The sequence below is a fragment of the Oryctolagus cuniculus genome, chromosome 11 (genome assembly GCF_964237555.1).
Source record: "Oryctolagus cuniculus chromosome 11, mOryCun1.1, whole genome shotgun sequence".
In the NCBI taxonomy this organism is placed as follows: domain Eukaryota; kingdom Metazoa; phylum Chordata; class Mammalia; order Lagomorpha; family Leporidae; genus Oryctolagus; species Oryctolagus cuniculus.
Window position 1 is genome coordinate 101,683,498 of NC_091442.1, and position 16,434 is coordinate 101,699,931.

The window sequence follows — 16,434 nt, forward strand, 5'->3', positions numbered from 1 at the left end:
CTGGCGCCCTGACCGGGACTAGAACCTGGTGTGCCGGCGCCGCAAGGCAGAGGATTAGCCTCCATGGGGTGCAGGGCCCAAGCACTTGGGCCATCCTCCACTGCACTCCCTGGCCACAGCAGAGAGCTGGCCTGGAAGAGGGGCAACTGGGACAGAATCCAGCGCCCCAACCGGGAATAGAACCCGGTATGCCGGCGCTGCAAGGCAGAGGATTAGCCTAGTGAGCCGCAGCGCCGGCCTATCCACCTTTGTTAATGGCATCACCATCTGTCAAGTTTTCCAAACTACAGACCTTGCAGTTGTCAGGGACATTATTCTGTCTTTCATGCTGTGTTCATTACTCCTCAGTGTCTCTTAAATGAGACTTCTTGTCTCCACCCGTAAGACCACACTCTCTTCCTTCTTCACTGGCGGACTGTCCTCCCATCCTTCCTTTGACCTGTGCCTCCTTGAATCAATCTTCTTTTTTTTTTTTTCTTTTTAAAGATTTTATTTATTTATTTATTTGAAAGGCAGAGTTAGAAAGAGAGAGGGAGAAACAGAGAAAGAGGTCTTCTATTCACTGGTTCACTCCCCAAATGGCTGCAACAGCTGGGGCTGGGATAGGCTGAAGCCAGGAGGCAGTAGTTTCTTCCAGGTCTCCTGTGGGGAGCAACTGGGAGCAACTCGGACTAGACTAAGTTACTGGAATTAAGACTTATTCTATGCATCTGCTCTCCCACAATATGACACTGAGAAGGGAGAAACAGCTTCTACACAGCTGCCTCCAGTTCAACCAATAAACTGTAGGACCTGCTCCTGATTGGAGGAGAGCAGCGTACTCGGCGTGTGGGTAGCAGAGTTGGGATTGGCGGAAGAGGACTATAAAGGAGGAGAGAGACAACATGCACGAGGAACATCTAAGGGGAACATCTAAGGGGAACACCTGTGCATCCCCCGAGAGAGCCGGCCGGCGGTGTGCCGCTCCCCCGCGGAAGTGGGGAAAGTGGCAGGGGGAACTGCCTTTCCACGGAGGTGGAAGGGTTGGTAGCCAACCCGGAAAGAACCAGCAGCAAACCCGGGGAGGGCCAAGCAGACAAAAGAACAGCGCAGGGTCCTGTGTTGTTCCTCCACGAAGAGGGGGAGCGACAGTCTCCCACATGGGTGGCAGGACCCCAAACACTTGGGCCATCTTCCGCTGCTTTCTCAGGCATTAACTTAAGTAGTTAACGGGAAACTTAGAAAAATTAACAAGGTTACAAGTTGGAATTTGGATATCTCATCAAAGTGTATGAACAATCAGAGTTAGAACTTCCATGTGATTGATTCCATGGCTAAGTAGCACTGAAGGCAGGGTTTGCAGATGCTTATTTTGAGGGTGTTTTCCATTCCTAAACAATCATAATTGCTTTCCAGATTTGGACTTTTGAACTCCTTTCCCCTCTTCATGAGTTGAGGGGCCACAATGGCTGCGTCCGCTGTTCTGCCTTTTCTGTGGACAGTTCCCTGCTGGCGACAGGAGATGACAACGGAGAGATCAGGGTAGGTGGTTTGCTGACATGAGAGTACTGTGCTTTGGGAGCATGGACAAATGCTCTTCACCACACTGGGGACCTTTGTTCATGGGACAGGCAAGCCTGGGCTTCTGGTTACTTGAGGTGTGCTTGTTTTCTTATGCACATTGTGTTCACAGCCATACCTGACTGCAGAAAGGTTTTGTTTTACAGTTAGACTGAGGCATTTCCTGTATGTGTGAGGAGGCAAATGCCCTAGTTACTTGCAGTTGAATTGTCTCCTGTTAGTTTGAGAATGATTCATCTTAATTCTTGGACTTGAACCAAAGGTTGTTTCTAGTGGCAGAATTTGAGGAACATAATTTTGTAAATGATTGTCTAGGTTTTAAATGAATTGTAGATTGTGCTGTTTTCAGTGCTGAAAGAAAAAAATCTCCTTTACACTATACCTATTAATCACCCTTTACAGTGTAACTTGTTGAGGTCCTCTTTGGGCTGTCTGCCTTTGTTAATTAAACAGTACAGAGCCTCCCACACAAAAGGGCTCTGTTGAGATAGGGTCCACTTTGTTACCCTCAGTGCATGGAATGCTGTTGTCTTTGTGTCTGGAAATACCTTGCAATACGGATAGTACTATATGCTGAAAGCTCAGAAATCAAGGAAAAGCAAGCAGTGGACTTTGTGGTGTTAGGAGGGAGAGTTGGAAGTTGAGTGGGAAAAGTTTGGGCACTGGGATGGCTGCTTTGTCAACCAGTGTATGAGCTGGGTTTTTTTTTTTTTTTTTTTTTTTTCCATTTGGTTCTCTCGGATTTTCTAGGGAGACATTTGGAAATGATGATTCTGATTATTTTCTTTCGTTGTTTTTGCCTCTTTTTTTTTTCTTTAAAATTTTTTAAAAAATTATTTGAGAGAGAGAGTCTGGTAGTTCATTCTCCAGATGTCTGCAGTGGTTGGGCTGTTCCCCAACTGAAGCTAGGAGCTGGGGCTCAGTCCAGGTCTCATGTGAGTGAGAGGCGACAAATTAATTGAACCATCACTGCTGCTTCCCATTGTTTATGTTAGCAGAAAGCTGGAGTCAGTAACTAGAGCCAGGTGTCCAAGCCAGGCTCTCCAGGATTTCTTCACTGTTAGGCCTGTCCCTCTATTTCTTTTTCTTTTCTTTTTTACCATGATGTGCATTTCTTAGAGCACTGATCATATTAAGTGTCACTGGAAATATTAGTATCTGTAAATTATTTGGTTGTTTTAAAGTCTAATAAAATAATCTTCATACACAACACACATTCACACACACACACACACACACACACAACCTTACTCTGTCAGCATTCATGGTGTTAGTCCTGGGACTAGAATTCTTTGTGCCACTCCTCTACCCCTGCCCCTTTTGGTGATAGTTCCTGTTTAGGCCTTCTATATTTATTCCTTACTTCTCCCATAATTCTGAGTAAATGTAAAAAGTATTCTAATCAGTCGCTCTAGCTATTTTTTTTGTTTTATTTTTTACACATTTATTTATTTGAAAGTCAGAGTTACAGAGACAGAAAGGGAGAGACAGATTTTCCATCTGCTGATTCACTCTCAAATGGCCACAATGGCCAAGGCTGGGCCAGGATGAAACCAGGAGCAAGGAGTTTCATCTGGGTTTCCCACATGGGTGCAGGGACCCAAGCACTTGGCTGTCTTCTGCACTTTCCCAAGCTATTAGCAGGGAGCTGGATGGGAAGAAGAGCAGCTGGTATACCAGCTGGCACCCTTATGGGATATTGCGTCACAGGTGGCAGTTTTACCTGCTATGCCACAAGGCCAGCGTGCCTCTTTGTTTTTTAAGAAAGATTTATGGGGCCAGTGCCGTGGCACAGTAGGTTAAGCCTCTGCCTGAGGCGCCAGCATTCCATATGGGCTCCAGTTAGTGTCCCAGTTGCTCCTCTTCAGATCCAGCTCTCTGCTGTGGCCTGGGAAAGCAGCAGAAGATGGCCTAGGTGCTTGGGTTCCTGCACCCACATGGGAAATATGGAAGAAGCTCCTGGCTCCTGACTTTGTTGGATCGGGCCAGCTCTAGCCGTTGGGCCATTTGGGGAATGAACCAATGGATGGAAGACCTTTCTCTGTCTCTCCCTCTCTCTGTCTGTAACTCTGCCTGTCAAATAAATAAGTAAAAAATCTTTTAAAAAAAGATTTCTAAATACTTCCCAGTAGGTATGTTTATATAGTTCACACTAGGAAGCTTCTTTCTAACCTTCTTAATGAATTATGTCATTTTGCTGCAGATATGGAATGTCTCCAATGGAGAGCTGCTTCATCTGTTTGCGCCTGTTTCGGTAGAAGAGGGAGCTGCCACCCATGGAGGCTGGGTGACTGATCTTTGCTTTTCTCCAGATAGCAAAATGCTTGTCTCTGCTGGAGGATATCTTAAGGTAAGAGTTCCTCAAAGATTGTGAAAGAAAAGAACAGTTTATATTATACTCTCTAGTCTACTCTCTAGTCTTTTTTTTTTTTTTTTTGACAGGCAGAGTGGACAGTGAGAGAGAGAGACAGAGAGAAAGGTCCTCCCTTTCCATTGGTTCACCCCCCAATGGCTGCTGTGGCTAGCGTGCTGTGGCCGGCGCACCGCGCTGATCCGATGGCAGGAGCCAGGTGCCTCCCCCCGGTCTCCCACGTGGGTGCAGGGCCCAAGCACTTGGGCCATCCTCCACTGCACTCCCAGGCCACAGCAGAGAGCTGGACTGGAAGAGGAGCAACCGGGACAGAATCCGGCACCCCGACTGGGACTAGAACCCAGTGTGCCAGCGCCGCAAATGGAGGATTAGCCTATTGAGCTGCGGCGCCGGCATCTCTAGTCTTTCTTTACTTCCTGTTTCTCATCTGGGCCTCCAAAATCCAGCAGAGTGATGAAAGAGTTGTTCTGATCCCATGCTGTAGAGAAGCTTTGGTGACAGTGTTAGGGATGCCCTGAGTCCAGAGCTCTCACTTTGCCGCGTACAAAACTTAGATGATTAGAATGACTAGCAGAAGTGGTGTTTAACTTTATTTTCCATGTCACTCATTGTTAACTGTTTTTGTTTGAAATTATGTAAAACAACGTATTTTATGTTAAATATATTTAAAACATAATGTGTGGTATACTAAAGACAATAGCAGCAGTATATCGCTTGATTATTTACAAAATGCCTCACTTCCATCATCTCATTAGCCACCTTTGTGAGGCTTAAATTTTATTATCCTTGGTTTGCCGATAAGGAAACTGATTTCCATGGAGGTTGTGACTTTCCTAGACTCAAACCCAGATCATCTTCCTCCTCCATTTTCTCTAGCTCATTGGCGTATGGAAGCTTACTGGTAACTACTGAGGCCAAGCCATGACTGTGTTGTGGTTCTTCAGGTGCATCTAGTAGTTACCCATCTGTTCAGTAGGACTGCCAAGTACCCACTGTGCCAAGAGCCTGCCATGTGGCATAATGTGCAAGTCTTGGTCCTGCCCTTCAGCATCTTGCAGTCTGCGTGGAAACAGAGGATAAAGAAGTGAAGCCCCTAAAGTGTAGGACACTGAGGGGGTGGCGAAGGCACAAAGGAGAGTAAAAGCCCTATTTGGACAGTTAGCAGAACTTCCTACAGAAGGGGCTACTTGAGAGGAGTGTTTTGAATAGTGATTTGCTTGTCAAAGGGGTAGAAAGCTTTTTAACTAAAATAGATCCCAAATAAGATCTCATAATACTGTTCTTAATGAAAATAGTGAGAATAAATAGATGATTCTAATTAATTGACTCACACAGTATATGTGTTCAGAAATATTTGAAATTTTAGTTATATTGAGGACTCAGAGTTGCAGTTTTACTCAGCATAAAAGTTAGCTTATAAAAAAGATAGAGGACAGATTTTAACTTAATGACAGGATGTATGTTGTGATCCCTTTACAAAGTAGCATTGAAAGTACAATCCTGTTTATAAAGTGTTACTTTAACCTACACCTTTTTTATGCTTTATTCACCTGTGAGGGGATCTTGAGACATGATCACTGCTTGTCCTCTTTTGGTAAAGAGGGATGGTGCTTAGAGAGACAGTGCTGTCTTTGTGTTGGAGGCTGAGCTCTTCAACTATATTGTCTGCTCAAAAATTTGCTCAGTTTTGCAGCATACTTCTAGAAACCATGCCCTCGAGTCACTGGGCCCCATAGAACGCTATCACATAATTGTGTCTAGCTCATTAGTTGTTACAAAGTTCAGTGACCAGAGTTTCAGTGTTCTTGGAGAACCTTGAAATGAAGCAGCAGAATAGATTTTTGTGCCTTAGTGCCTGCGTCTTAAGGGTGAAAGAACTGATAGCCTCTATATTTAGTCTGTATATGTAAGTGAAGATCAGGCCTGCTTTCACCTTCTGGTTTGATTACTTGCCTGGTTAAACTAATTATGTTATAGCCCAGCCTGCATTGACCCAGCCTGTTAATGAGACTATCTAAAACCACAGAGCAAATTAAAAGTGAGGAGGAACAGCTGCTGTAGTGGCTAAGGAAAAGAGTCCTTTTAGAATCTAAGCTGTTTAAATAGAGTGCCAGAGAGATAAAATAGGAATCCAGTAGCCAAAAAGTTCTTAACTTTCAAAATTATTTGTTAGAAGTTAAAAAATAATGCAGCTAAAGCATTAGCTAAAGCTGCTTCCTTAACATTATGTTACAGGGTACATACTGTTAGGATGATAACAAAGTCACATTATTTCATACTTGGGAAAGAAGAGGATGGTTTGAAGTACGGACTACACGATGATGGATAGAGCTGTGTCATTACTCAGGGGCAGCGGAGTGTAACAGTCAGGAGAGTGGGCCTTGGGACAGACTGATGGAGTTCAAAGCCTGAGTCTGACTCAGTAGCTTTGCAACCTTGCACAAGATTGCTTAACCTCCCTATGCCATAATTTTGTCATCTGCAAAATGGGTATAATGATAATACTATCTACCTTATTATAGAGATTTCTCATGTTCCTCTTGCCCCTACACGTATGATTTTCCCCGCTATCATCATCCCTCATGAAAGATGTACATTGGTTATAATTGATGGACCTACACTGACACATCATAACCACCCAAAGTCCACCATTTACATTAGCGTTCATTCTTGGTGTTGGACATTTTATAGATTGGGACAAATTTGTCATGACATGTACTTACCATTAAAGTGTCATAAAGAGTAGGTTCAAGTCCCTGAACATCTTCTGTATTAGCTTCTATAACAGTACCACTGGCTTTTACTCCATATTCAGCCCAGTGACTGGTGTAGAATTTCCAGGTGGGGTGGTATGTTTCAATAGAGGGAAAAGGAGGAGCACCGGATTAGGAAGTCACGAAGTGTCCTACCTTTGCCACCTGCCTGCTACGTCATCTTCCTTCTTTCAGTGTTCCAGTTTCCTTATTTGTAAAATGAGGAGGTAGCACTGGGTGATCTCAGGAGGCTTAGTGACTGAAAACTGAAGAGATCTCTCTCAGGTGGGTGGGGTGTGTCCTCTGCAGTCTTGATTACAACTGGGTTGACTATTCATGTTCACAGTTAGTAACAGTAAGTGGCACAAATATAGCCTGTTGATTTTGGTAAACCAGCACTAACCTGGAACTTCCCTGAAATGACAAATCTCTTTTGTAAAATAACGTAATCTACAAAAGAGACTTGATTATGTTGTTATTTTACTCAAAAGTGAATGACACTGTTACTGAATTGAGAATACTTGGAATCTTGATGTACCTAAGGCCTTTTCAGAATGTGTTCATGTGCATTGTTTGTTGTCCTCATTGTAGCTGGGATATTTACCAAATGGATATAGAATCTTCATTTACCAAATTCTTCATTACCAAATTCTATATCCATTTGGTAAATGAATACAAATATTGTTAGAACTTTGTGAATTCCATGATTGGAAGGGAAAGGAAGCCAGTGTACTTGTCCATGGAGGAAGACATGCAGATGGGGGATTTCAGTTTAGAACCACTGCCATAATGGATGCCAGGTAACCTCGTGTCCACAGCTCTTAAGCAGGCTGCACATTTCCCCAGTAAGCTTTGCAGTGGAGTTAAGTGTTGACATTGCTATGAGGCCATCTGCATGGTTGATTGGGAAATGCTGATCAGATTGATAATACATTTGGCATTAAACTTTAAAATTCTTTCCTGCTGTTTGCTTCAGTTTGGGAGAGGGAAAGTGACAGGACGAAGGATCTGGCTTGTGCTAAAAATTGTCCTGTAGTGCAATTATCAGTCTAACGAGAATTTTATTTTTCTCTGCACAGTGGTGGAATGTTGTCACTGGGGAATCCTTACAGACCTTCTACACAAATGGAACCAGTCTTAAGAAAATCCATGTGTCTCCTGACTTCAAAACATATGTGACTGTTGACAATCTTGGTATTTTATATATTTTACAGGTTTTAGAGTAAAATAACGAAGTATTAAAGTAAGTTGAACTCTAATTTTGAATTAGAAAAAAATTGGAATGAAACTCCATATATCAACTTTTTACAAAGCTGTGAATTGTTTTGCAGTGTTCATTTATTACAAAAGTGTTTGTGGCTTTATGAATAATATTGATGTACTTTTTTCCAAATGGACACCTTTAATTTTGTTTTTCATAATCATTATCATTAAGTTTGTCCTGGAGATGCAAATGAAAATGTAAATACATACCTTATTATATACTGTTGGTAAAATTCTCTCTTGATGCACTCAAATTGGTTGACATAATTAATGAGAATAATTTGAAAGCAATCTATAGTCTAATACTGTTATTATACAGGCTGTGCCTCAGGGATGCCGTGGCCTGCTTTCTGAACACACGTACCTCTCTCATGTGAGGTCTACTTCTCCCAAAAACAATTTTGGAGCTTGTTTGCACTCTTTCAATTTGCTTTAAGAATATTGTGTCTGTGTGCACAATTTGCTACATTTCCTCTAATTAACTCAATAAATGAGTCTTAGATTTAAACAATTCTTTATGTGAAGCAAAAGTTAAGTGTTGGAGAGAGTCAGTTCCATTGGTCTACCTTTTTCTCACTGGCTGATGTCAGTCCTGTGCCCTCTCTGGGCCCCATCCTGTTCTCTCTGTTGCTTTACATACCAGATTTCTTACCTGATTGACTTGACCTTTTCTAATCCTTTTTTTTAAAAGCAGTTGCATGATAGTTAAATGTTAGTAAATAAAAATTTTATGGGGGGAATAGGGAGAGCCAATTTTAACCATAAGTTTTAATAATATTTTTATAAAAATGTGAAATAGTAAAAGATAACTTTCTTCTAATTCTATTTACTTTAGATGGACAGCGTTGTCATCGCCGTTCTTTCTCTTAGTGAATTTCCAGAGAATTCTCGGGTTTCTGTGCAGCTGCAGAGGGTCACTGCGACCCTGGAGGATGTCACCCTTAACTTCCAACCAGCTTGTCCCCCTTCTCTTCCCCTTCCTTCCTTGACTTTTCTCCCTTCTGGCTTCCCTTTCTCTTCCCCATTCCCTCCAGGGTTAATCAGGAAAGATACCTTTTGACAGGAAAAAAACTTACGAGAGTCAGTAACCAGCTGTTTTTACTTCCTGATAAGGAACTTTAATAGAAATTTGAATCTAGACATTTCACCTGCAATGTATTATTAAGGGCAATGGAGATAAAATAATAATAGATGTGGTTTCCATAAATAACCAAAATGCGAGATTTTTGTTATTCTATTTACAATAAGAACTCATAAATAAAATACATATTAGCACTAATAGTTCATAGCAGTGAACCTGTTTTTGTTGGTGGTACTTACTAGTAATTGGGGAATGGACCACCAGGCTATATATATATATATATTTTTTTTTACCTGATGTATTTGACTAGATATTCCTATGTAGATTTCCTGTGTAGCATTGAGGGAACCATAAATATAGTGAATAAAATGTTTTACATTGTTAATTTTTTTGTTTAATTTTTAAGTGCTAACTTAAGAAACTAGGTTATAGGCCTTAATGTGATTTAAGCAAATGTGATTTAAGCAAATGTGATCAGTGAAAATCTTAATTTTATAGAATATTTCTGTAAATAGTTATGTTTTGCCTAGCATATTCCAATTATACTTTAATTTGTTTACATTGTTTAGGTGCGTATCTGTAGTTCTGAATATTAAATATTGACTTTTGGAATTAAAAGCTAAGTACTGGTTAAAGTATAACAATACATGAGCTTTTAAAAAGTCTTGATTGGCCCTTGTCTTAAAAAGAAGTTCGAAAGAAAAATGGGACGAAAAACAAGATAACACAAGGAAAGAAGAAATACTTAATATGATGTAGTTGCAAGTTTCATGGCAGCTCATGGGATCTGCCAAGAAGTGGATTTTGTTTTGTGGCATTTTCCTTACTTTATTTTTTCTTAAGAGAAATTACATTGGATTTTTTTTACATTTATGTGTCTTGTATGTTTTGGAAACTGTTGGTTTTGTATTTCATGTAAAACTTACCTGATTTGTTTTTGCCTTCACATATATTTTAAGATATGAATTTACCAAATTTTTATACAAATAAAATTTCTAAAATTTTTGAAAAACAACATTTTTGTTTTAGACTCTGCTTGTCGCTTAACTGTTGATTAGAAGGCTAAATATCTATCAGCTTTTCTGTCTGCTTTATCAGTTACCTGTAAATTCTCTCAGAATTATCTGAGTGTTGCCTCATTGTGGTGGCTGCCTGGTGTGGCAGGCTTGGGGAAGATCTGTGAAAATGAGAATGCATTTATTCATTCAGTAAATATTTACTGAGGTCGCTCCTGTTCCTGGCATTCCCGTAGGTCCTCGGGATACAGGAATGAGCCAAGTCCCTGTCCTGCTGCAGCTGGGGCAGAAAGAACTGTAGTGAAGCAGGCAGTGTAAATAGAGGGCAAGGGTCACAGCTGTGGGTGGTGTGGGCTCTGGAGTCTGACTGTAGAGTGGAAGGGGCTAGTGAGTTCCGTAACCAGCAAGGAGGCTAGTGTGGCTGGAGAAGAGAGGTAGTGTTGGCATGTGGTTTCCGAAGCCATCCAATCACGGCCTGTTGCCAGGCAGTTTCTGTTGTCTGGCGTGCCAATGTGACAGAGAGAGACAGCATGTCGTACTCGGCAAGGTCCCTCCTTGATTTTGGCAAGTAGGCCCCTCGGTGTTTTGTGTGCTGTTTGGTTCTGTGAGGGTGAGCACAGAACCCCCTCCTATGCCCCTTTCCTTGTCCTTGTCCTCAGTCTAAGTGACCCCAGGTTAGCACACACCACCCAGAAGCATACGCTGCTTCTCGGCTCCTCCTTTTACTTTCGGTTTGCCCGGCGAATTCTTATAAGGGACTGATCATCCCAGAATTCAGAACCAAGTCATCTTCCCTCACTGAGAGAGGTGACGCTCCGGAGACACCGTGTGGGCAAACGGCCTTGACCTAACGAAACAAGGAAGTCCCCCACTAAGCACAGGACATACGTACGACCTGATACACCACTGTCTATTTGTCTAACGTAGGGAACCCCCTGCAGAATGCCATCAGCCGCTGAGATGCTAGGAATTTGCTTTGTTATGGCAGCAGTGCTGTGGGTGTCTCCTTGGCTAGAGTTGGTGTGGCGCACTCCCCTCTCAGAATCCCATGCAGATTACCAAACATAGTGAATCTGTGAGTGATAAGAGCCTGACACTCCAGGTCCCTGTCTCACAGACAACAGTTGATAACTTAGGGGGAGAGAACTCGGACAGTGAAAAAAAAAAAATGTAGCAAACAGTGCAACAAACAATGCAGCAAACAAGTAGCAAACAAGGTAGCAAACAATGTAGCAGTGCCTAGTCAGCCACCGCCCACATACCCATGGGATGAACTTAGAGGACCTTGAGACAATAACCCATGCGAGGTCATCCCATCTGCACCCAGTGAGGATCCCCACATTTGTGGCAGTCCCCAGGCACCCCAGGCTCTAAGGGCAGCCGCTAGACCCCATCCCACCCGCATGTTTGCCATTAATGTTGAAGTGTATGCAAAATTCAGGCCCTGGATTCCAACGCCTGTAAAAAGGCTTCTGCTAACCAAGGGTAGAGGATATGCTTGTGTCTTTCCAGAGAACGCGGAACAGCCCATTTGGGTACCAGCCAGAAACATCAAGCCTGCAACTGACAGCCAACCCCAACCAGCTGAAAAAAGACTGAGACTCCGCCTTGTTAGCAGATGCACCTGCCCTATCATCCTACCCCGAGAAACTGCCCATAGCCACTCCATTACTACTTTATACCCCACTAGCTCTGGTCAGCCACTCAAACGGCCCACAGCCTGTGTGCGGTCATGCCATTCCTGATTACCATTATTCCTCATTCCTACCTCTATCTGAGCAAGCAATCCTGTGGTCTCTCGTTTTGAGTGCTTGTTAGTCAATGACGGGTAAGATCCCCTGGGGGACAATCTAAAACAGGCACAGCTACGTACGGAGACCACATGGAAACGGGGTCAACAATGGTATGGCAAAGAATCATGCCTCCCGTTGCTCAAAAATAAACGCAAAGGGGGAAATGTGGTGGAATGAGGAGGTGAAAAGGTCATGCCAAGATGGCCACTGACAACAGAAACTGCCTGGCAACAGGCCGTGATTGGATGGCTTCGGAAACCACATGACAACAAAGCCTGACTGACAACAGGCCGTGATTGGATGGTTTCAGAAACTACCTGGCAACAGAGCCTGACTGGCAACAGACTGTGATTGGTTAGGGCATAGACTGCCCCTTGACCGGATTGGCTGCCTTGGCTATATAAGCAGCTGTAGCAACTGAAATAAATGAGTCTGCGGGCTGCTGCTTCAGGCCTGCTTTCACCCAACTCCCGGGGTCTGTGTGGTGACTCTGTGCCTCTTGCCCACACCACGCTCCTCCTCTCAGACGAATCCTCTCAGAAACAAATCAACCTTAGCAAGGTAGGGGAGGGTGAGAGGCAAGGGAGGCCGAGAGGAATAAGGGCCGCACTGACGACTGCCTGCTAGACCACTGGGAGGATTTTGGCTTTGATGCTGAGATGGGGGAGCCCACGTTGGAGTCTGAGCAACAGTGGGAATCAGTTGAAACGGGGATCCAGGAGAAGCTCATGCAATAATCTGGGCAGAATGAAGCTGGCCAGAGGTTGTGACAAGTTGGATTCTGGATATGTTCTGAAGAGTTAATAGGATTTGCTGATGGATGGGATAAAGGTTGTGGGAGAGACAAGACAAGATTGATGCCCAGGTTTTGGCCTGAGCAGCTGGAAGCATTATTGTTAGCAACTGAGAGGAGGACAGCATGAAAGGAGCAGGTTTTCAGAGGCAGTAATTTGAGATGCCTGTGAGAAATCCAAGTGGAAATGTTGAGGAGGTGGTTGGATACAAAGGTATGGAATTTATGGGAGAAGTCCATGCTGCAGTTAGAAACCAAAGTGTTATCAATGAATTGGTGGGACTTAAACCCACAGGACTGGATGAAGTTAGTAATGAGGTGAGTTTAGGTAGGAAGGACAGGAGGCCCTAAGAATGAGTCCAGGGCAATCTGGAAGTTAGTAAGATAAGGAACCAGCAAAAACTAAAAATAGCAATTTAGTGTGGTAAGTATAGTGAAGGCAGTGAGTGTGGATTCCTTCGTGTGATATTGGGAAAATTCCTGTACCAGTTTGCCCAACCACCTATGTATGCCATGAACATTGAGCAAATACCAGTCACTACTTTGAACACCAGACAGAGCAATAAGTAGATATATTTTATTGTTGGGGGAAAGGGGAACAATAGATAATAAGAAAACAAGAAGGGGTCAGCAGTTACCTGTAAAATGAGTTTTAATTCCTCCCTCAGGGTTTTGAGGATTTAGTGAGGTAGTGCTTATGAAGTACTTATCTCACTGCACTATGAAAGTGCTCAGTGAACTTGCCTTGGTCTTATGTGGGCTCCATCACCTTTGGGAAGTTTCCCGAATGCTCTCTCCGCCACCATTCCTTCCCCTCTGCATTATCTTTCTAAAGCGCTCATCTTAATCATGTTTGAACCTCTCCATATAAAATCCTGCATCTTCTCAGAGCTTGCCCTACCCTCTTGTAGCACTACCTTTTCTCTGTCGTGTCTTTGTTTGCTTTGTATTGGAATTGTCTGTTTACTTATTGGAGTCTTCCATTAGATTGCAAGCTCCTTGAAAGCCAGATCTTTTATACCAGAGCCCAATATAGGCTGACATGCAGTTAGAACTTCAATAAATGTTTGCTGAATAACTGAAAAGTCCTATGTGCCCATACATTCACAGCACTTTCTACATTCTCTTCCTCCATGAAGATATCATGGGGCTGTCAAAGTAAGATGTAGCATATTGTCAGAATTTTCCATATCTTCCCATTTTAGTTTGGCATTTTGCTGTGAAACATCATTAGGGGAAAGTAAAGCTTAATTTGAATAAAAGGGTTGCTATCAAATTATATGAAATGAATAAACACATCCCTGGGTGTTTAAGTCAGCAAGCATGGCCGCCTATTATTCAACAAGCATTTTATATTATAATTTACTTACTGGCCTTTAGAGAAGGAGAAAATGATTTTCTAATAAATCCGAGTCTCTCAAGATTGTCACTGGAATAGATTGCTTGCTCATAACCCCTCCCCTTAGGACTACAGATATGCTATACAGTTATTAAAGTGCCTGAATTAGAACCTCAGTGGCTCTTGGGCTATGAGTTCAGCCATGGAAGAATTACTGTGTATGTTCATATGGAAGAAGCAGAAGAATTGGATCAAAACGGGGGCTCATCAGAGAGCAGGCCTTTGAAGTCATCTGGCATCAGTGACTTGCTCCTGAGTCAGATGGTGTGAGGGGGCTAAAGCTTGAGCAATTTTCATTTCAGTTGTGATTCAGGAAAATGAGTTGCTGGTGTTCATTGTAAATTCATTTATGAGGTCAGGCCCTCGGCACTGGGAATACTGCTTCTATAGAAATGAATAGAAAATCTGCCGCTGTAGTTCCCATCACCCAGGGCTAGAATAGGAATCTACAGAGAGCATGCGCGGCCTGAGTTTAGGCCTGGTGTTCTGACCAATAATCAAACTGGTAAACTTAGCAAATGAGTGAAGACTGCTGCCTGGCTGTTTGGAGGACCTGGAGCAAACACTCATTTATTCCAGTATTTATTTAAATGAATTTATTTTTCTTTATTTGAAAGTCAGAGAAAGATTTTCCATTCACTGCTTTGACTCTTCAACTACCTGCAACAACCAGGGCTGGGCCCAGCTGTAACCAGAGCCTGCAGCTCAATCCCAATCTTTCATGTGGATGGCAGGAACCCAGGTACTAATCACCTGTTGCCTCCCAGGGTATGCATTAGTAGGAAGCTGAGCCAGGACTCAAACCCAGGCACTCCAGTATGGAATGTGAGTGTCCCAAGCCCTGCATTCCAATATTTATTGCCTGTCTGTTCAGGCACTTCTCAGCCCTTCATCTTCATAGAAGTTGGGCAGATCGCAGATGAAGCATCCCCAGTCTTAAGGGGAAGAACAGCTCACCAGCAAAAAAGCTGGGGCTAGAATCTAAGTCTGATTTTCTTTTATAGAAAGGCCCAGACATATTGGACTGTCAGTCATATTTGGAAGTAGAATACGCTTGGAATTAGTAGAGCATGAATCAATGCCATGCTAGAGGTTAAAAGTCTTGGGTTTCAGCAGCTGGGGAAGATAACCCATTAGCTTACGTGGTGGATTTTGGAGCTCTTATTTCTAATTCACCTTCAATTAGCAGTGATTGTAAACCCTTCACCTTGGTTTTATTGCCCTACTCTGTCAGTTAAATGTCTGAGACATACTGAATCCTTTTTAGGAGGAAGGAAAAGCTCTTTTTTTTTTTTAATGTTTATTTTTATCTACTTGGAAGGCAGAGTGACAGAGAAAGGTCAGTTTTCCATCCACTGGTTTGATATGGTGTAACCACGCAGTTAATTAAAATTTAGGTGATGGGGCTGGCGCTGTGGTGCAGTGGGTTAAGACCACGCCTGCAGTACCAGCGTCCCATGTGGGTGCCTGTTGGAGTCCCGACTGCTCTGCTTCTGATCCGGATCTGCTATGGCCTGTGAGGGCGGTGGAGGATGGCCTGGGTTCTTAGGGCCCTGCACCCATGTGGGAGACCCCGGGGAAGCTCCTGGCTCCTGGTTTTGGATTGGCCTAGCTCCAGCTGTTGCAGCCATTTTGGGAGTGAACCAGCGGATGGAAGACCTCTCTCTGCCTTTACCTCTCTATACCTGTCTTTCAAGCAGATAAATCTTAAAAAAAAAAAAAAAAAAAAAAAAAGTTTAGGTGAGTTAGAACTTTTGTATCCCTGAAAAGTGATGTTATCTCTATGCCCACCTTCCCAGGGTGCACCTGTCACATCCACATCCAGGGCACATGCTCAGACCCCACCCCATTTGTATGTCTGATGAGGGGAGGGGAGGCACCACCCCCTTCCCTATAAAAAGTTTTCCTCCCTCTCATTTATGGACAACTCTTTGACCACTTGTTTTGGGTATTTCTCTGTGTGGAGTGGCCCACACTCAAGTGTGAATGTATGTTTATTCCTTATTTACTGCTAAGTAAATTCTGTTCCTATTTGCACATAGTACTAGTTTCTTAGTGTATTTATCTCTGCGGGAGACAAGATCCTGGATTAGAAATTAATATGTCCAGGGGCTGGCGCTGTGGCGCTGCGGGCTAATGCCCTGGCCTGAAGCGCCAGCATTCCATATGGGCACCAGTTCAAGTCCTGGCTGTTCCACTTCTGATCTGGCTCTCTGCTATGGCCTGGGAAAGCAGTGGAAAATGGCCCAAGTCCTTGGTCCCCTGCACCTGCGCGGAAGACCTGGAGGAAGCTCCTGGCTCCTGGCTTCGGATCGGTGTGGCTCTGGCCATTTTGGCCAATTGGGGAGTGAACCATCGGATGGAAGACCCCCACCCCACACCTCTCCTCTCTGTATAACTCTTTA

At 43.4% G+C, this 16,434-nt stretch overlaps 1 protein-coding gene across 4 annotated transcripts in view; it reads left to right on the forward strand.

The window, feature by feature from the left end:
* Window positions 1–10,043, forward strand: part of APAF1 (apoptotic peptidase activating factor 1) — a 123,168-nt gene extending 113,125 nt beyond the window's left edge. For all 4 annotated transcript variants that reach the window (XM_070052732.1, XM_070052733.1, XM_070052734.1 and 1 more), the window contains exons 25-27: window positions 1,396–1,521; window positions 3,764–3,910; window positions 7,764–10,043. In XM_070052732.1, the coding sequence (XP_069908833.1) occupies window positions 1,396–1,521; window positions 3,764–3,910; window positions 7,764–7,910 (420 nt within the window). In that variant the 3' untranslated portion in view covers window positions 7,911–10,043. The remainder of the gene's footprint in view (window positions 1–1,395; window positions 1,522–3,763; window positions 3,911–7,763) is intronic.
* Window positions 10,044–16,434: the final 6,391 nt, after the last annotated feature.